This window comes from Oncorhynchus nerka, unplaced genomic scaffold (genome assembly GCF_034236695.1).
Source record: "Oncorhynchus nerka isolate Pitt River unplaced genomic scaffold, Oner_Uvic_2.0 unplaced_scaffold_979, whole genome shotgun sequence".
Taxonomy (NCBI): Eukaryota; Metazoa; Chordata; class Actinopteri; order Salmoniformes; family Salmonidae; genus Oncorhynchus; species Oncorhynchus nerka.
In genome coordinates this window covers 52,584-69,914 of record NW_027040313.1, presented here as the reverse complement: position 1 = coordinate 69,914, position 17,331 = coordinate 52,584, and the positions used below count along the sequence as shown (strand labels likewise).

Sequence of the window (17,331 nt, the reverse complement as noted above, 5' to 3'; positions counted from 1 at the left end):
GGTTAGGTCTGTAGTGAGGTTATCTAGATGGTTAGGTCTGTAGTGAGGTTATCTAGATGGTTAGGTCTGTGAGGTCTGTAGTAGGTCTGTAGTGAGGTTATCTAGATGGTTAGGTCTGTAGTGAGGTTATCTAGATGGTTAGGTCTGTAGTGAGGTCTGTAGTGAGGTTATCTAGATGGTTAGGTCTGTAGTGAGGTTATCTAGATGGTTAGGTCTGTAGTGAGGTTATCTAGATGGTTAGGTCTGTAGTGAGGTTATCTAGGTCTGTAGTGAGGTTATCTAGATGGTTAGGTCTAGAGGTCTGTAGTGAGGTTATCTAGATGGTTAGGTCTGTAGTGAGGTTATCTAGATGGTTAGGTCTGTAGTGAGGTCTGTAGTGAGGTTATCTAGATGGTTAGGTCTGTAGTGAGGTCTGTAGTGAGGTTATCTAGATGGTTAGGTCTGTAGTGAGGTTATCTAGATGGTTAGGTCTGTAGTGAGGTTATCTAGATGGTTAGGTCTGTAGTGAGGTTATCTAGATGGTTAGGTCTGTAGTGAGGTTAGGTCTGATGGTTAGGTTGTAGAGGTTATCTAGATGTCTGTAGTGAGGTTAGGTCTGTAGTGAGGTTATCTAGATGGTTAGGTCTGTAGTGAGGTTATCTAGATGGTTAGGTCATCTAGATGGTTAGGTCTGTAGTGGGGTTATCTAGATGGTTAGGTCTGTAGTGGGGTTATCTAGATGGTTAGGTCTGTAGTCAGGTTATCTAGATGGTTAGGTCTGTAGTGAGGTCTGTAGTGAGGTTATCTAGATGGTTAGGTCTGTAGTGAGGTTATCTAGATGGTTAGGTCTGTAGTGGGGTCTGTAGTGAGGTTATCTAGATGGTTAGGTCTGTAGTGAGGTTATCTAGATGGTTAGGTCTGTAGTGGGGTCTGTAGTGGGGTTATCTAGATGGTTAGGTCTGTAGTGAGGTCTGTAGTGAGGTTATCTAGATGGTTAGGTCTGTAGTGATGTTATCTAGATGGTTAGGTCTGTAGTGAGGTCTGTAGTGAGGTTATCTAGATGGTTAGGTCTGTAGTGAGGTTATCTAGATGGTTAGGTCTGTAGTGAGGTCTGTAGTGAGGTTATCTAGATGGTTAGGTCTGTAGTGAGGTTATCTAGATGGTTAGGTCTGTAGTGAGGTTATCTAGATGGTTAGGTCTGTAGTGAGGTTATCTAGATGGTTAGGTCTGTAGTGAGGTTATCTAGATGGTTAGGTCTGTTATCTAGTGAGGTCTGTAGTGAGGTTATCTAGATGGTTAGGTCTGTAGTGAGGTTATCTAGATGGTTAGGTCTGTAGTGAGGTCTGTAGTGAGGTTATCTAGATGGTTAGGTCTGTAGTGAGGTTATCTAGATGGTTAGGTCTGTAGTGAGGTTATCTAGATGGTTAGGTCTGTAGTGAGGTTATCTAGATGGTTAGGTCTGAGGTTATCTAGATGGTTAGGTCTGTAGTGAGGTCTGGTTAGGTGAGGTTATCTAGATGGTTAGGTCTCTGTTATCTAGATGTTAGGTCTGTAGTGAGGTTATCTAGATGGTTAGGTCTGTAGTGAGTTGGGTCTGTAGTGAGGTTATCTAGATGGTTAGGTCTGTAGTGAGGTTATCTAGATGGTTAGGTCTGTAGTGAGGTTATCTAGATGGTTAGGTCTGTAGTGAGGTTATCTAGATGGTTAGGTCTGTAGTGAGGTTATCTAGATGGTTAGGTCTGTAGTGAGGTTATCTAGATGGTTAGGTCTGTAGTGAGGTTAGGTCTGTAGTCAGGTTATCTAGATGGTTAGGTCTGTAGTGAGGTTAGGTCTGTAGTGAGGTTATCTAGATGGTTAGGTCTGTAGTGAGGTTATCTAGATGGTTAGGTCTGTAGTGAGGTTAGGTCTGTAGTCAGGTTATCTAGATGGTTAGGTCTGTAGTGGGGTTATCTAGATGGTTAGGTCTGTAGTCAGGTTATCTAGATGGTTAGGTCTGTAGTGAGGTTATCTAGATGGTTAGGTCTGTAGTGAGGTTATCTAGATGGTTAGGTCTGTAGTGGGGTTATCTAGATGGTTAGGTCTGTAGTGAGGTCTGTAGTGAGGTCTATAGTGAGGTTATCTAGATGGTTAGGTCTGTAGTGATGTTATCTAGATGGTTAGGTCTGTAGTGATGTTATCTAGATGGTTAGGTCTGTAGTGAGGTCTGTAGTGAGGTCTGTAGTGAGGTTATCTAGATGGTTAGGTCTGTAGTGAGGTTATCTAGATGGTTAGGTCTGTAGTGAGGTCTGTAGTGAGGTTATCTAGATGGTTAGGTCTGTAGTGAGGTTATCTAGATGGTTAGGTCTGTAGTGAGGTTATCTAGATGGTTAGGTCTGTAGTGAGGTCTGTAGTGAGGTTATCTAGATGGTTAGGTCTGTAGTGAGGTCTGTAGTGAGGTTATCTAGATGGTTAGGTCTGTAGTTAGGTCTGTAGTGAGGTTATCTAGATGGTTAGGTCTGTAGTGAGGTTATCTAGATGGTTAGGTCTGTAGTGAGGTCTGTAGTGAGGTCTGTAGTGAGGTTATCTAGATGGTTAGGTCTGTAGTGAGGTCTGTAGTGATGTTATCTAGATGGTTGGGTCTGTAGTGAGGTTATCTAGATGGTTAGGTCTGTAGTGAGGTTATCTAGATGGTTAGGTCTGTAGTGAGGTTATCTAGATGGTTAGGTCTGTAGTGAGGTTATCTAGATGGTTAGGTCTGTAGTGAGGTTATCTAGATGGTTAGGTCTGTAGTGAGGTCTGTAGTGAGGTTATCTAGATGGTTAGGTCTGTAGTGAGGTTATCTAGATGGTTAGGTCTGTAGTGAGGTCTGTAGTGAGGTTATCTAGATGGTTAGGTCTGTAGTGAGGTTATCTAGATGGTTAGGTCTGTAGTGATGTTATCTAGATGGTTAGGTCTGTAGTGAGGTTATCTAGATGGTTAGGTCTGTAGTGAGGTTATCTAGATGGTTAGGTCTGTAGTGAGGTTATCTAGATGGTTAGGTCTGTAGTGAGGTCTGTAGTGAGGTTATCTAGATGGTTAGGTCTGTAGTGAGGTTATCTAGATGGTTAGGTCTGTAGTGAGGTCTGTAGTGAGGTTATCTAGATGGTTAGGTCTGTAGTGAGGTTATCTAGATGGTTAGGTCTGTAGTGAGGTTATCTAGATGGTTAGGTCTGTAGTGAGGTCTGTAGTGAGGTTATCTAGATGGTTAGGTCTGTAGTGAGGTCTGTAGTGAGGTTATCTAGATGGTTAGGTCTGTAGTGAGGTCTGTAGTGAGGTTATCTAGATGGTTAGGTCTGTAGTGAGGTTATCTAGATGGTTAGGTCTGTAGTGAGGTTATCTAGATGGTTAGGTCTGTAGTGAGGTCTGTAGTGAGGTCTGTAGTGAGGTTATCTAGATGGTTAGGTCTGTAGTGAGGTCTGTAGTGAGGTTATCTAGATGGTTAGGTCTGTAGTGAGGTTATCTAGATGGTTAGGTCTGTAGTGAGGTTATCTAGATGGTTAGGTCTGTAGTGAGGTTATCTAGATGGTTAGGTCTGTAGTGAGGTTATCTAGATGGTTAGGTCTGTAGTGAGGTTATCTAGATGGTTAGGTCTGTAGTGAGGTCTGTAGTGAGGTTATCTAGATGGTTAGGTCTGTAGTGAGGTTATCTAGATGGTTAGGTCTGTAGTGAGGTCTGTAGTGAGGTTATCTAGATGGTTAGGTCTGTAGTGAGGTCTGTAGTGAGGTTATCTAGATGGTTAGGTCTGTAGTGAGGTTATCTAGATGGTTAGGTCTGTAGTGAGGTTATCTAGATGGTTGGTTAGGTCTGTAGTGAGGTTATCTAGATGGTTAGGTCTGTGAGTGAGGTTATCTAGATGGTTAGGTCTGTAGTGAGGTTATCTAGATGGTTAGGTCTGTAGTGAGGTTATCTAGATGGTTAGGTCTGATGGTGAGGTCTGTAGTGAGGTTAGATGGTTAGGTCTGTAGTGGTTATCTAGATGGTTAGGTCTGTAGTGAGGTTATCTAGATGGTTAGGTCTGTAGTGAGGTTATCTAGATGGTTAGGTCTGTAGTGAGGTCTGTAGTGAGGTTATCTAGATGGTTAGGTCTGTAGTGAGGTTATCTAGATGGTTAGGTCTGTAGTGAGGTCTGTAGTGAGGTTATCTAGATGGTTAGGTCTGTAGTGAGGTCTGTAGTGATGTTATCTAGATGGTTAGGTCTGTAGTGAGGTCTGTAGTGAGGTTATCTAGATGGTTAGGTCTGTAGTGAGGTTATCTAGATGGTTAGGTCTGTAGTGGGGTTATCTAGATGGTTAGGTCTGTAGTGAGGTCTGTAGTGAGGTTATCTAGATGGTTAGGTCTGTAGTGATGTTATCTAGATGGTTAGGTCTAGTGAGGTCTGTAGTGAGGTTATCTAGATGGTTAGGTCTGATGGTTGAGGTTATCTAGATGGTTAGGTCTGTAGTGATGTTATCTAGATGGTTAGGTCTGTAGTGAGGTTATCTAGATGGTTAGGTCTGTAGTGAGGTTATCTAGATGGTTAGGTCTGTAGTGAGGTTATCTAGATGGTTAGGTCTGTAGTGAGGTTAGTGAGGTTATCTAGATGGTTAGGTCTGTAGTGAGGTTATCTAGATGGTTAGGTCTGTAGTGAGGTTATCTAGATGGTTAGGTCTGTAGTGAGGTTATCTAGATGGTTAGGTCTGTAGTAGGTTATCTAGATGGTTAGGTCTGTAGTGAGGTCTGTGGTGAGGTTATCTAGATGGTTAGGTCTGTAGTGAGGTTATCTAGATGGTTAGGTCTGTAGTTAGGTCTGTAGTGAGGTTATCTAGATGGTTAGGTCTGTAGTGAGGTTATCTAGATGGTTAGGTCTGTAGTGAGGTCTGTAGTGAGGTTATCTAGATGGTTAGGTCTGTAGTGAGGTCTGTAGTGAGGTTATCTAGATGGTTAGGTCTGTAGTGAGGTTATCTAGATGGTTAGGTCTGTAGTGAGGTTATCTAGATGGTTAGGTCTGTAGTGAGGTTATCTAGATGGTTAGGTCTGTAGTGAGGTTATCTAGATGGTTAGGTCTGTAGTGATGTTATCTAGATGGTTAGGTCTGTAGTGAGTTCTGTAGTGAGGTTATCTAGATGGTTAGGTCTGTAGTGATGTTATCTAGATGGTTAGGTCTGTAGTGAGGTCTGTAGTGATGTTATCTAGATGGTTAGGTCTGTAGTGAGGTCTGTAGTGAGGTTATCTAGATGGTTAGGTCTGTGAGTTATCTAGATGGTTAGGTCTGTAGTGGGGTTATCTAGATGGTTAGGTCTGTAGTGAGGTCTGTAGTGAGGTTATCTAGATGGTTAGGTCTGTAGTGAGGTTATCTAGATGGTTAGGTCTGTAGTGATGTTATCTAGATGGTTAGGTCTGTAGTGAGGTTATCTAGATGGTTAGGTCTGTAGTGAGGTTATCTAGATGGTTAGGTCTGTAGTGAGGTTATCTAGATGGTTAGGTCTGTAGTGAGGTTATCTAGATGGTTAGGTCTGTAGTGAGGTTATCTAGATGGTTAGGTCTGTAGTGAGGTCTGTAGTGGGGTTATCTAGATGGTTAGGTCTGTAGTGGGGTTATCTAGATGGTTAGGTCTGTAGTGAGGTTATCTAGATGGTTAGGTCTGTAGTGAGGTTATCTAGATGGTTAGGTCTGTAGTGAGGTCTATAGTGAGGTCTGTAGTTAGGTTATCTAGATGGTTAGGTCTGTAGTGAGGTCTGTAGTGAGGTTATCTAGATGGTTAGGTCTATAGTGAGGTTATCTAGATGGTTAGGTCTGTAGTGGGTTCTGTAGTGAGGTTATCTAGATGGTGAGGTCTGTAGTGAGGTCTGTAGTGGGGTTATCTAGATGGTTAGGTCTTTAGTGAGGTCTGTAGTGAGGTTATCTAGATGGTTAGGTCTGTAGTGAGGTCTGTAGTGGGGTTATCTAGATGGTTAGGTCTGTAGTGAGGTCTGTAGTGAGGTCATCTAGATGGTTAGGTCTGTAGTGAGGTTATCTAGATGGTTGGGTCTGTAGTGAGGTTATCTAGATGGTTAGGTCTGTAGTGAGGTTATCTAGATGGTTAGGTCTGTAGTGAGGTTATCTAGATGGTTAGGTCTGTAGTGAGGTTATCTAGATGGTTAGGTCTGTAGTGAGGTCTGTAGTGATGTTATCTAGATGGTTAGGTCTGTAGTGAGGTCTGTAGTGAGGTTATCTAGATGGTTAGGTCTGTAGTGAGGTCTGTAGTGAGGTTATCTAGATGGTTAGGTCTGTAGTGAGGTTATCTAGATGGTTAGGTCTGTAGTGGGGTTATCTAGATGGTTAGGTCTGTAGTGAGGTTATCTAGATGGTTAGGTCTGTAGTGAGGTTATCTAGATGGTTGGGTATGTAGTGAGGTCTGTAGTGAGGTTATCTAGATGGTTAGGTCTGTAGTGAGGTTATCTAGATGGTTAGGTCTGTAGTGATGTTATCTAGATGGTTAGGTCTGTAGTGAGGTCTGTAGTGATGTTATCTAGATGGTTAGGTCTGTAGTGAGGTCTGTAGTGAGGTTATCTAGATGGTTAGGTCTATAGTGAGGTTATCTAGATGGTTGGGTCTGTAGTGAGGTCTGTAGTGAGGTTATCTAGATGGTTAGGTCTGTAGTGGGGTTATCTAGATGGTTAGGTCTGTAGTGAGGTCTGTAGTGAGGTTATCTAGATGGTTAGGTCTGTAGTGAGGTCTGTAGTGAGGTTATCTAGATGGTTAGGTCTGTAGTGAGGTTATCTAGATGGTTAGGTCTGTAGTGAGGTTATCTAGATGGTTAGGTCTGTGAGTGAGGTTATCTAGATGGTTAGGTCTGTAGTGAGGTCTGTAGTGAGGTTATCTAGATGGTTAGGTCTGTAGTGAGGTTATCTAGATGGTTAGGTCTGTAGTGAGGTTAGGTCTGTAGTGAGGTTATCTAGATGGTTAGGTCTGTAGTGAGGTCTGTAGTGAGGTTATCTAGATGGTTAGGTCTGTAGTGAGGTTATCTAGATGGTTAGGTCTGTAGTGAGGTTATCTAGATGGTTAGGTCTGTAGTGAGGTCTGTAGTGAGATAGTGAGGTTATCTAGATGGTTAGGTCTGTAGTGAGGTTATCTAGATGGTTAGGTCTGTAGTGAGGTCTGTAGTGAGGTTATCTAGATGGTTAGGTCTGTAGTGAGGTTATCTAGATGGTTAGGTCTGTAGTGAGGTTATCTAGATGGTTAGGTCTGTAGTGAGGTCTGTAGTGAGGTTATCTAGATGGTTAGGTCTGTAGTGAGGTTATCTAGATGGTTAGGTCTGTAGTGAGGTTATCTAGATGGTTAGGTCTGTAGTGAGGTTATCTAGATGGTTAGGTCTGTAGTGAGGTCTGTAGTGAGGTTATCTAGATGGTTAGGTCTGTAGTGAGGTTATCTAGATGGTTAGGTCTGTAGTGAGGTTATCTAGATGGTTAGGTCTGTAGTGAGGTTATCTAGATGGTTAGGTCTGTAGTGAGGTTATCTAGATGGTTAGGTCTGTAGTTAGGTTATCTAGATGGTTAGGTCTGTAGTGAGGTTATCTAGATGGTTAGGTCTGTAGTGAGGTTATCTAGATGGTTAGGTCTGTAGTGAGGTCTGTAGTGATGTTATCTAGATGGTTAGGTCTGTAGTGAGGTCTGTAGTGAGGTTATCTAGATGGTTAGGTCTGTAGTGAGGTTATCTAGATGGTTAGGTCTGTAGTGAGGTCTGTAGTGAGGTTATCTAGATGGTTAGGTCTGTAGTGAGGTTATCTAGATGGTTAGGTCTGTAGTGAGGTCTGTAGTGAGGTTATCTAGATGGTTAGGTCTGTAGTGAGGTTATCTAGATGGTTAGGTCTGTAGTGAGGTTATCTAGATGGTTAGGTCTGTAGTGAGGTTATCTAGATGGTTAGGTCTGTAGTGAGGTTATCTAGATGGTTAGGTCTGTAGTGAGGTCTGTAGTGAGGTTATCTAGATGGTTAGGTCTGTAGTGAGGTTATCTAGATGGTTAGGTCTGTAGTGAGGTTAGGTCTGTAGTGAGGTTATCTAGATGGTTAGGTCTGTAGTGAGGTCTGTAGTGAGGTTATCTAGATGGTTAGGTCTGTAGTGGGGTTATCTAGATGGTTAGGTCTGTAGTGAGGTCTGTAGTGAGGTTATCTAGACTGTTAGGTCTGTAGTGAGGTCTGTAGTGGGGTTATCTAGATGGTTAGGTCTGTAGTGGGGTCTGTAGTGAGGTTATCTAGATGGTTAGGTCTGTAGTGAGGTTATCTAGATGGTTAGGTCTGTAGTGAGGTCTGTAGTGGGGTTATCTAGATGGTTAGGTCTGTAGTGAGGTTATCTAGATGGTTAGGTCTGTAGTGAGGTCTGTAGTGAGGTTATCTAGATGGTTAGGTCTGTAGTGAGGTTATCTAGATGGTTAGGTCTGTAGTGAGGTTATCTAGATGGTTAGGTCTAGTGAGGTCTAGTGAGGTTATCTAGATGGTTAGGTCTGTAGTGGGTTATCTAGATGGTTAGGTCTGTAGTGAGGTCTGTAGTGAGGTTATCTAGATGGTTAGGTCTGTAGTGAGGTTATCTAGATGGTTAGTGAGGTTATCTAGATGGTTAGGTCTGTAGTGAGGTTATCTAGATGGTTAGGTCTGTAGTGAGGTTATCTAGTAGTGAGGTTATCTAGATGGTTAGGTCTGTAGTGAGGTTATCTAGATGGTTAGGTCTGTAGTGAGGTTATCTAGATGGTTAGGTTAGTGAGGTCTGTAGTGAGGTTATCTAGATGGTTAGGTCTGTAGTGAGGTCTGTAGTGAGGTTATCTAGATGGTTAGGTCTGTAGTGAGGTCTGTAGTGAGGTTATCTAGATGGTTAGGTCTGTAGTGAGGTTATCTAGATGGTTGGGTCTGTAGTGAGGTCTGTAGCGTTCAGCAGCAGTACCTCTGTAGTGACTCCTTCCTTGGTGGTGTTGTGTTATAGGGAGCGGTTCAGGGACCTGAGGAGTTCGCTGAGGGCTTTGTGATCGGAGTACGCAGTCTACTGGGTCACACTGTCGGTAAGTGTGTGTGTGCTTGTGTGTGTACTCTTGTGTGTTTACCACAGGAGGTTGGTGGCACTTTAATTTGGGGAGGACGGGGCTCGTGGTAATGGCTGGAACGGAATCAGTGGAACGGGGTCAAATCCATGGTTTCCGTGGTTTCCATGGTTTCCATGGTTTCCATGTGTTTGATTCCGTTCCCGACGTCATTATGAGCCGTCCTCCCCTCAGCAGCCTGAGTATATCTGAATCGTCTTCTCTCTCCTCGCCACCAGGTGGCGCTGCAGGCATGGTGTCCCGTATTACGGGGTCGGTGGGTAAAGGACTGGCTGCCATCACCATGGATAAAGAGTACCAGCAAAAGAGACGGGAGGAGATGAACAGACCACCCAGAGACTTTGGAGAGAGTCTGGCCAAGGGAGGCATGGGATTCTTTAAGGTACCACTGTGGTGCTCTGATCGTTAATAACAGACCACCCAGAGACTTTGGAGAGAGTCTGGCCAAGGGAGGCATGGGATTCTTTAAGGTACCACTGTGGTGCTCTGATCGTTAATAACAGACCACCCAGAGACTTTGGAGAGAGTCTGGCCAAGGGAGGCATGGGATTCTTTAAGGTACCACTGTGGTGCTCTGATCATTAATAACAGACCGTCTTTAAGGTACCACTGTAGTTCTCTGATCATTAATAACAGACAGTCTTTAAGGTACCACTGTAGTTCTCTGATCATTAATAACAGACAGTCTTTAAGGTACCACTGTGGTGCTCTGATCATTAATAACAGACCGTCTTTAAGGTAGTTCTCTGATCATTAATAACAGACCGTCTTTAAAGGACCACTGTAGTGCTCTGATCATTAATAACAGACCGTCTTTAAGGTAGTTCTCTGATAATTAATAACAGACAGTCTTTAAGGGACCACTGTGGTGCTCTGATCATTAATAACAGACAGTCTTTAAGGTAGTTCTCTGATCATTAATAACAGACCGTCTTTAAGGTAGTTCTCTGATCATTAATAACAGACAGTCTTTAAGGGACCACTGTGGTGCTCTGATCGTTAATAACAGACCGTCTTTAAGGGACCACTGTAGTTCTCTGATCATTAATAACAGACCATCTTTAAGGTAGTTCTCTGATAATTAATAACAGACAGTCTTTAAGGTAGTTCTCTGATCATTAATAACAGACCGTCTTTAAGGTAGTTCTCTGATCATTAATAACAGACAGTCTTTAAGGTACCACTGTGGTGCTCTGATCATTAATATCAGACAGTATTTAAGGGACCACTGTGGTTCTCTGATCATTAATAACAGACCATATTTAAGGTAGTTCTCTGATAATTAATAACAGACAGTCTTTAAGGTAGTTCTCTGATCATTAATAACAGACAGTCTTTAAGGGACCACTGTAGTGCTCTGATCATTAATAACAGACAGGATTTAAGGGACCACTGTAGTTCTCTGATCATTAATAACAGACCATATTTAAGGTAGTTCTCTGATCATTAATAACAGACAGTCTTTAAGGGACCACTGTAGTTCTCTGATCATTAATAACAGACAGTCTTTAAGGTACCACTGTGGTGCTCTGATCGTTAATAACAGACCGTCTTTAAGGTACCACTGTAGTTCTCTGATCATTAATAACAGACCGTCTTTAAGGTAGTTCTCTGATCATTAATAACAGACAGTCTTTAAGGGACCACTGTAGTTCTCTGATCATTAATAACAGACAGTCTTTAAGGTAGTTCTCTGATCATTAATAACAGACCGTCTTTAAGGGAGTAGTTCTCTGATCATTAATAACAGACAGGATTTAAGGGACCACTGTAGTTCTCTGATCATTAATAACAGACAGTCTTTAAGGTAGTTCTCTGATCATTAATAACAGACCGTCTTTAAGGTAGTTCTCTGATCATTAATAACAGACTAGTGGTCTCTGATCATTAATAACAGACAGTCTTTAAGGGACCACTGTGGTTCTCTGATCATTAATAACAGACCATATTTAAGGTAGTTCTCTGATAATTAATAACAGACAGTCTTTAAGGTAGTTCTCTGATCATTAATAACAGACAGTCTTTAAGGGACCACTGTAGTTCTCTGATCATTAATAACAGACCGTCTTTAAGGGACCACTGTAGTTCTCTGATCATTAATTAATAACAGACCGTCTTTAAGGTACCACTGTAGTTCTCTGATCATTAATAACATACCGTCTTTAAGGGACCACTGTAGTTCTCTGATCATTAATAACAGACAGTCTTTAAGGGACCACTGTAGTTCTCTGATCATTAATAACAGACAGGATTTAAGGGACCACTGTAGTTCTCTGATCATTAATAACATACCGTCTTTAAGGGACCACTGTAGTTCTCTGATCATTAATAACATACCGTCTTTAAGGGACCACTGTAGTTCTCTGATCATTAATAACATACCGTCTTTAAGGGACCACTGTAGTTCTCTGATCATTAATAACAGACAGGATTTAAGGGACCACTGTAGTTCTCTGATCATTAATAACATACCGTCTTTAAGGGACCACTGTAGTTCTCTGATCATTAATAACATACCGTCTTTAAGGTACCACTGTAGTTCTCTGATCATTAATAACAGACAGTCTTTAAGGTAGTTCTCTGATCATTAATAACAGATAGTCTTTAAGGGACCACTGTAATTCTCTGATCATTAATAACAGACAGTCTTTAAGGTACCACTGTGGTGCTCTGATCATTAATAACAGACAGTCTTTAAGGTAGTTCTCTGATCATTAATTAATAACAGACCGTCTTTAAGGTACCACTGTAGTTCTCTGATCATTAATAACAGACAGTTTTTAAGGTACCACTAGTTCTCTGATCATTAATAACAGACAGTCTTTAAGGGACCACTGTAGTTCTCTGATCATTAATAACAGACAGTATTTAAGGTAGTTCTCTGATCATTAATAACAGACAGTCTTTAAGGTAGTTCTCTGATCATTAATAACATGGTCTTTAAGGGACCACTGTAGTTCTCTGATCATTAATAACAGACAGGATTTAAGGGACCACTGTAGTTCTCTGATCATTAATAACAGACAGTCTTTAAGGTAGTTCTCTGATCATTAATTAATAACAGACCGTCTTTAAGGTACCACTGTAGTTCTTTGATCATTAATAACATACCGTCTTTAAGGGACCACTGTAGTTCTCTGATCATTAATAACATACCGTCTTTAAGGGACCACTGTAGTTCTCTGATCATTAATAACAGACAGGATTTAAGGGACCACTGTAGTTCTCTGATCATAACAGACTGTCTTTAAGGTAGTTCTCTGATCATTAATTAATAACAGACCGTCTTTAAGGTACCACTGTAGTTCTCTGATCATTAATAACAGAGTTTTAAGGTTAGTTCTCTGATCATTAATAACAGACAGTCTTTAAGGGACCACTGTAGTTCTCTGATCATTAATAACAGACAGTATTTAGGTAGTTCTCTGATCATTAATAACAGACAGTCTTTAAGGTAGTTCTCTGATCATTAATAACATACCGTCTTTAAGGGACCACTGTAGTTCTCTGATCATTAATAACAGACAGGATTTAAGGGACCACTGTAGTTCTCTGATCATTAATAACAGACCATCTTTAAGGTAGTTCTCTGATCATTAATTAATAACAGACCGTCTTTAAGGGACCACTGTAGTTCTCTGATCATTAATAACAGACCATCTTTAAGGTAGTTCTCTGATAATTAATAACAGACAGTCTTTAAGGTAGTTCTCTGATCATTAATAACAGACCGTCTTTAAGGTAGTTCTCTGATCATTAATAACAGACAGTCTTTAAGGTACCACTGTGGTGCTCTGATCATTAATAACAGACAGTATTTAAGGGACCACTGTGGTTCTCTGATCATTAATAACAGACCATATTTAAGGTAGTTCTCTGATAATTAATAACAGACAGTCTTTAAGGTAGTTCTCTGATCATTAATAACAGACTGTCTTTAAGGTAGTTCTCTGATCATTAATAACAGACAGTCTTTAAGGGACCACTGTAGTGCTCTGATCATTAATAACAGACAGTCTTTAAGGTAGTTCTCTGATCATTAATAACAGACAGTCTTTAAGGGACCACTGTAGTTCTCTGATCATTAATAACAGACCGTCTTTAAGGGACCACTGTAGTGCTCTGATCGTTAATAACAGACCGTCTTTAAGGGACCACTGTAGTTCTCTGATCATTAATAACAGACCATCTTTAAGGTAGTTCTCTGATAATTAATAACAGACAGTCTTTAAGGTAGTTCTCTGATCATTAATAACAGACTGTCTTTAGGTAGTTCTCTGATCATTAATAACAGACAGTCTTTAAGGGACCACTGTAGTTCTCTGATCATTAATAACAGGCCGTCTTTAAGGGACCACTGTGGTGCTCTGATCATTAATAACAGACCGTCTTTAAGGTAGTTCTCTGATCATTAATAACAGACTGTCTTTAAGGTAGTTCTCTGATCATTAATAACAGACAGTCTTTAAGGGACCACTGTAGTTCTCTGATCATTAATAACAGACCGTCTTTAAGGTAGTTCTCTGATCATTAATAACAGACAGTCTTTAAGGGACCACTGTAGTTCTCTGATCATTAATAACAGACAGTCTTTAAGGTACCACTGTGGTGCTCTGATCGTTAATAACAGACCGTCTTTAAGGTACCACTGTAGTTCTCTGATCATTAATAACAGACCGTCTTTAAGGTAGTTCTCTGATCATTAATAACAGACAGTCTTTAAGGGACCACTGTAGTTCTCTGATCATTAATAACAGACAGTCTTTAAGGTAGTTCTCTGATCATTAATAACATACCGTCTTTAAGGGACCACTGTAGTTCTCTGATCATTAATAACAGACAGGATTTAAGGGACCACTGTAGTTCTCTGATCATTAATAACAGACCATATTTAAGGTAGTTCTCTGATCATTAATAACAGACAGTCTTTAAGGGACCACTGTAGTTCTCTGATCATTAATAACAGACAGTCTTTAAGGTAGTTCTCTGATCATTAATAACAGACAGTCTTTAAGGGACCACTGTAGTTCTCTGATCATTAATAACAGACCGTCTTTAAGGTACCACTGTAGTTCTCTGATCATTAATAACAGACAGTTTTTAAGGTACCACTAGTTCTCTGATCATTAATAACAGACAGTCTTTAAGGGACCACTGTAGTTCTCTGATCATTAATAACAGACAGTATTTAAGGTAGTTCTCTGATCATTAATAACAGACAGTCTTTAAGGTAGTTCTCTGATCATTAATAACATACCGTCTTTAAGGGACCACTGTAGTTCTCTGATCATTAATAACAGACAGGATTTAAGGGACCACTGTAGTTCTCTGATCATTAATAACAGACCATCTTTAAGGTAGTTCTCTGATCATTAATTAATAACAGACCGTCTTTAAGGGACCACTGTAGTTCTCTGATCATTAATAACAGACCATCTTTAAGGTAGTTCTCTGATAATTAATAACAGACAGTCTTTAAGGTAGTTCTCTGATCATTAATAACAGACCGTCTTTAAGGTAGTTCTCTGATCATTAATAACAGACAGTCTTTAAGGTACCACTGTGGTGCTCTGATCATTAATAACAGACAGTATTTAAGGGACCACTGTGGTTCTCTGATCATTAATAACAGACCATATTTAAGGTAGTTCTCTGATAATTAATAACAGACAGTCTTTAAGGTAGTTCTCTGATCATTAATAACAGACTGTCTTTAAGGTAGTTCTCTGATCATTAATAACAGACAGTCTTTAAGGGACCACTGTAGTGCTCTGATCATTAATAACAGACAGTCTTTAAGGTAGTTCTCTGATCATTAATAACAGACAGTCTTTAAGGGACCACTGTAGTTCTCTGATCATTAATAACAGACCGTCTTTAAGGGACCACTGTAGTGCTCTGATCGTTAATAACAGACCGTCTTTAAGGGACCACTGTAGTTCTCTGATCATTAATAACAGACCATCTTTAAGGTAGTTCTCTGATAATTAATAACAGACAGTCTTTAAGGTAGTTCTCTGATCATTAATAACAGACTGTCTTTAAGGTAGTTCTCTGATCATTAATAACAGACAGTCTTTCAGGGACCACTGTAGTTCTCTGATCATTAATAACAGGCCGTCTTTAAGGGACCACTGTGGTGCTCTGATCATTAATAACAGACCGTCTTTAAGGTAGTTCTCTGATCATTAATAACAGACTGTCTTTAAGGTAGTTCTCTGATCATTAATAACAGACAGTCTTTAAGGGACCACTGTAGTTCTCTGATCATTAATAACAGACCGTCTTTAAGGTAGTTCTCTGATCATTAATAACAGACAGTCTTTAAGGGACCACTGTAGTTCTCTGATCATTAATAACAGACAGTCTTTAAGGTACCACTGTGGTGCTCTGATCGTTAATAACAGACCGTCTTTAAGGTACCACTGTAGTTCTCTGATCATTAATAACAGACCGTCTTTAAGGTAGTTCTCTGATCATTAATAACAGACAGTCTTTAAGGGACCACTGTAGTTCTCTGATCATTAATAACAGACAGTCTTTAAGGTAGTTCTCTGATCATTAATAACATACCGTCTTTAAGGGACCACTGTAGTTCTCTGATCATTAATAACAGACAGGATTTAAGGGACCACTGTAGTTCTCTGATCATTAATAACAGACCATATTTAAGGTAGTTCTCTGATCATTAATAACAGACAGTCTTTAAGGGACCACTGTAGTTCTCTGATCATTAATAACAGACAGTCTTTAAGGTACCACTGTGGTGCTCTGATCGTTAATAACAGACCGTCTTTAAGGTACCACTGTAGTTCTCTGATCATTAATAACAGACAGTCTTTAAGGGACCACTGTAGTTCTCTGATCATTAATAACAGACAGTCTTTAAGGTAGTTCTCTGATCATTAATAACATACCGTCTTTAAGGGACCACTGTAGTTCTCTGATCATTAATAACAGACAGGATTTAAGGGACCACTGTAGTTCTCTGATCATTAATAACAGACAGTCTTTAAGGTAGTTCTCTGATCATTAATAACAGACCGTCTTTAAGGTAGTTCTCTGATCATTAATAACAGACAGTCTTTAAGGTACCACTGTGGTGCTCTGATCATTAATAACAGACAGTATTTAAGGGACCACTGTGGTTCTCTGATCATTAATAACAGACCATATTTAAGGTAGTTCTCTGATAATTAATAACAGACAGTCTTTAAGGTAGTTCTCTGATCATTAATAACAGACTGTCTTTAAGGTAGTTCTCTGATCATTAATAACAGACAGTCTTTAAGGGACCACTGTAGTGCTCTGATCATTAATAACAGACAGTCTTTAAGGTAGTTCTCTGATCATTAATAACAGACAGTCTTTAAGGGACCACTGTAGTTCTCTGATCATTAATAACAGACCGTCTTTAAGGGACCACTGTAGTTCTCTGATCATTAATTAATAACAGACCGTCTTTAAGGTACCACTGTAGTTCTCTGATCATTAATAACATACCGTCTTTAAGGGACCACTGTAGTTCTCTGATCATTAATAACATACCGTCTTTAAGGGACCACTGTAGTTCTCTGATCATTAATAACAGACAGGATTTAAGGGACCACTGTAGTTCTCTGATCATTAATAACATACCGTCTTTAAGGGACCACTGTAGTTCTCTGATCATTAATAACATACCGTCTTTAAGGGACCACTGTAGTTCTCTGATCATTAATAACATACCGTCTTTAAGGGACCACTGTAGTTCTCTGATCATTAATAACAGACAGGATTTAAGGGACCACTGTAGTTCTCTGATCATTAATAACATACCGTCTTTAAGGGACCACTGTAGTTCTCTGATCATTAATAACAGACAGTCTTTAAGGTAGTTCTCTGATCATTAATAACAGATAGTCTTTAAGGGACCACTGTAATTCTCTGATCATTAATAACAGACAGTCTTTAAGGTACCACTGTGGTGCTCTGATCATTAATAACAGACAGTCTTTAAGGTAGTTCTCTGATCATTAATTAATAACAGACCGTCTTTAAGGTACCACTGTAGTTCTCTGATCATTAATAACAGACAGTTTTTAAGGTACCACTAGTTCTCTGATCATTAATAACAGACAGTCTTTAAGGGACCACTGTAGTTCTCTGATCATTAATAACAGACAGTATTTAAGGTAGTTCTCTGATCATTAATAACAGACAGTCTTTAAGGTAGTTCTCTGATCATTAATAACATACCGTCTTTAAGGGACCACTGTAGTTCTCTGATCATTAATAACAGACAGGATT

The 17,331-nt window shown here is 40.1% G+C and overlaps 1 protein-coding gene across 1 annotated transcript in view; it reads left to right on the top strand.

Annotated features, from left to right (window-relative positions):
* Nucleotides 1-17,331, top strand: part of LOC115127833 (intermembrane lipid transfer protein VPS13C-like) — a 184,301-nt gene that overhangs the window by 135,493 nt on the left and 31,477 nt on the right. Inside the window, 2 exon segments of the mRNA XM_065016450.1 lie at nucleotides 8,928-9,003; nucleotides 9,261-9,424. Coding sequence (XP_064872522.1) covers nucleotides 8,928-9,003; nucleotides 9,261-9,424 — 240 coding nt within the window.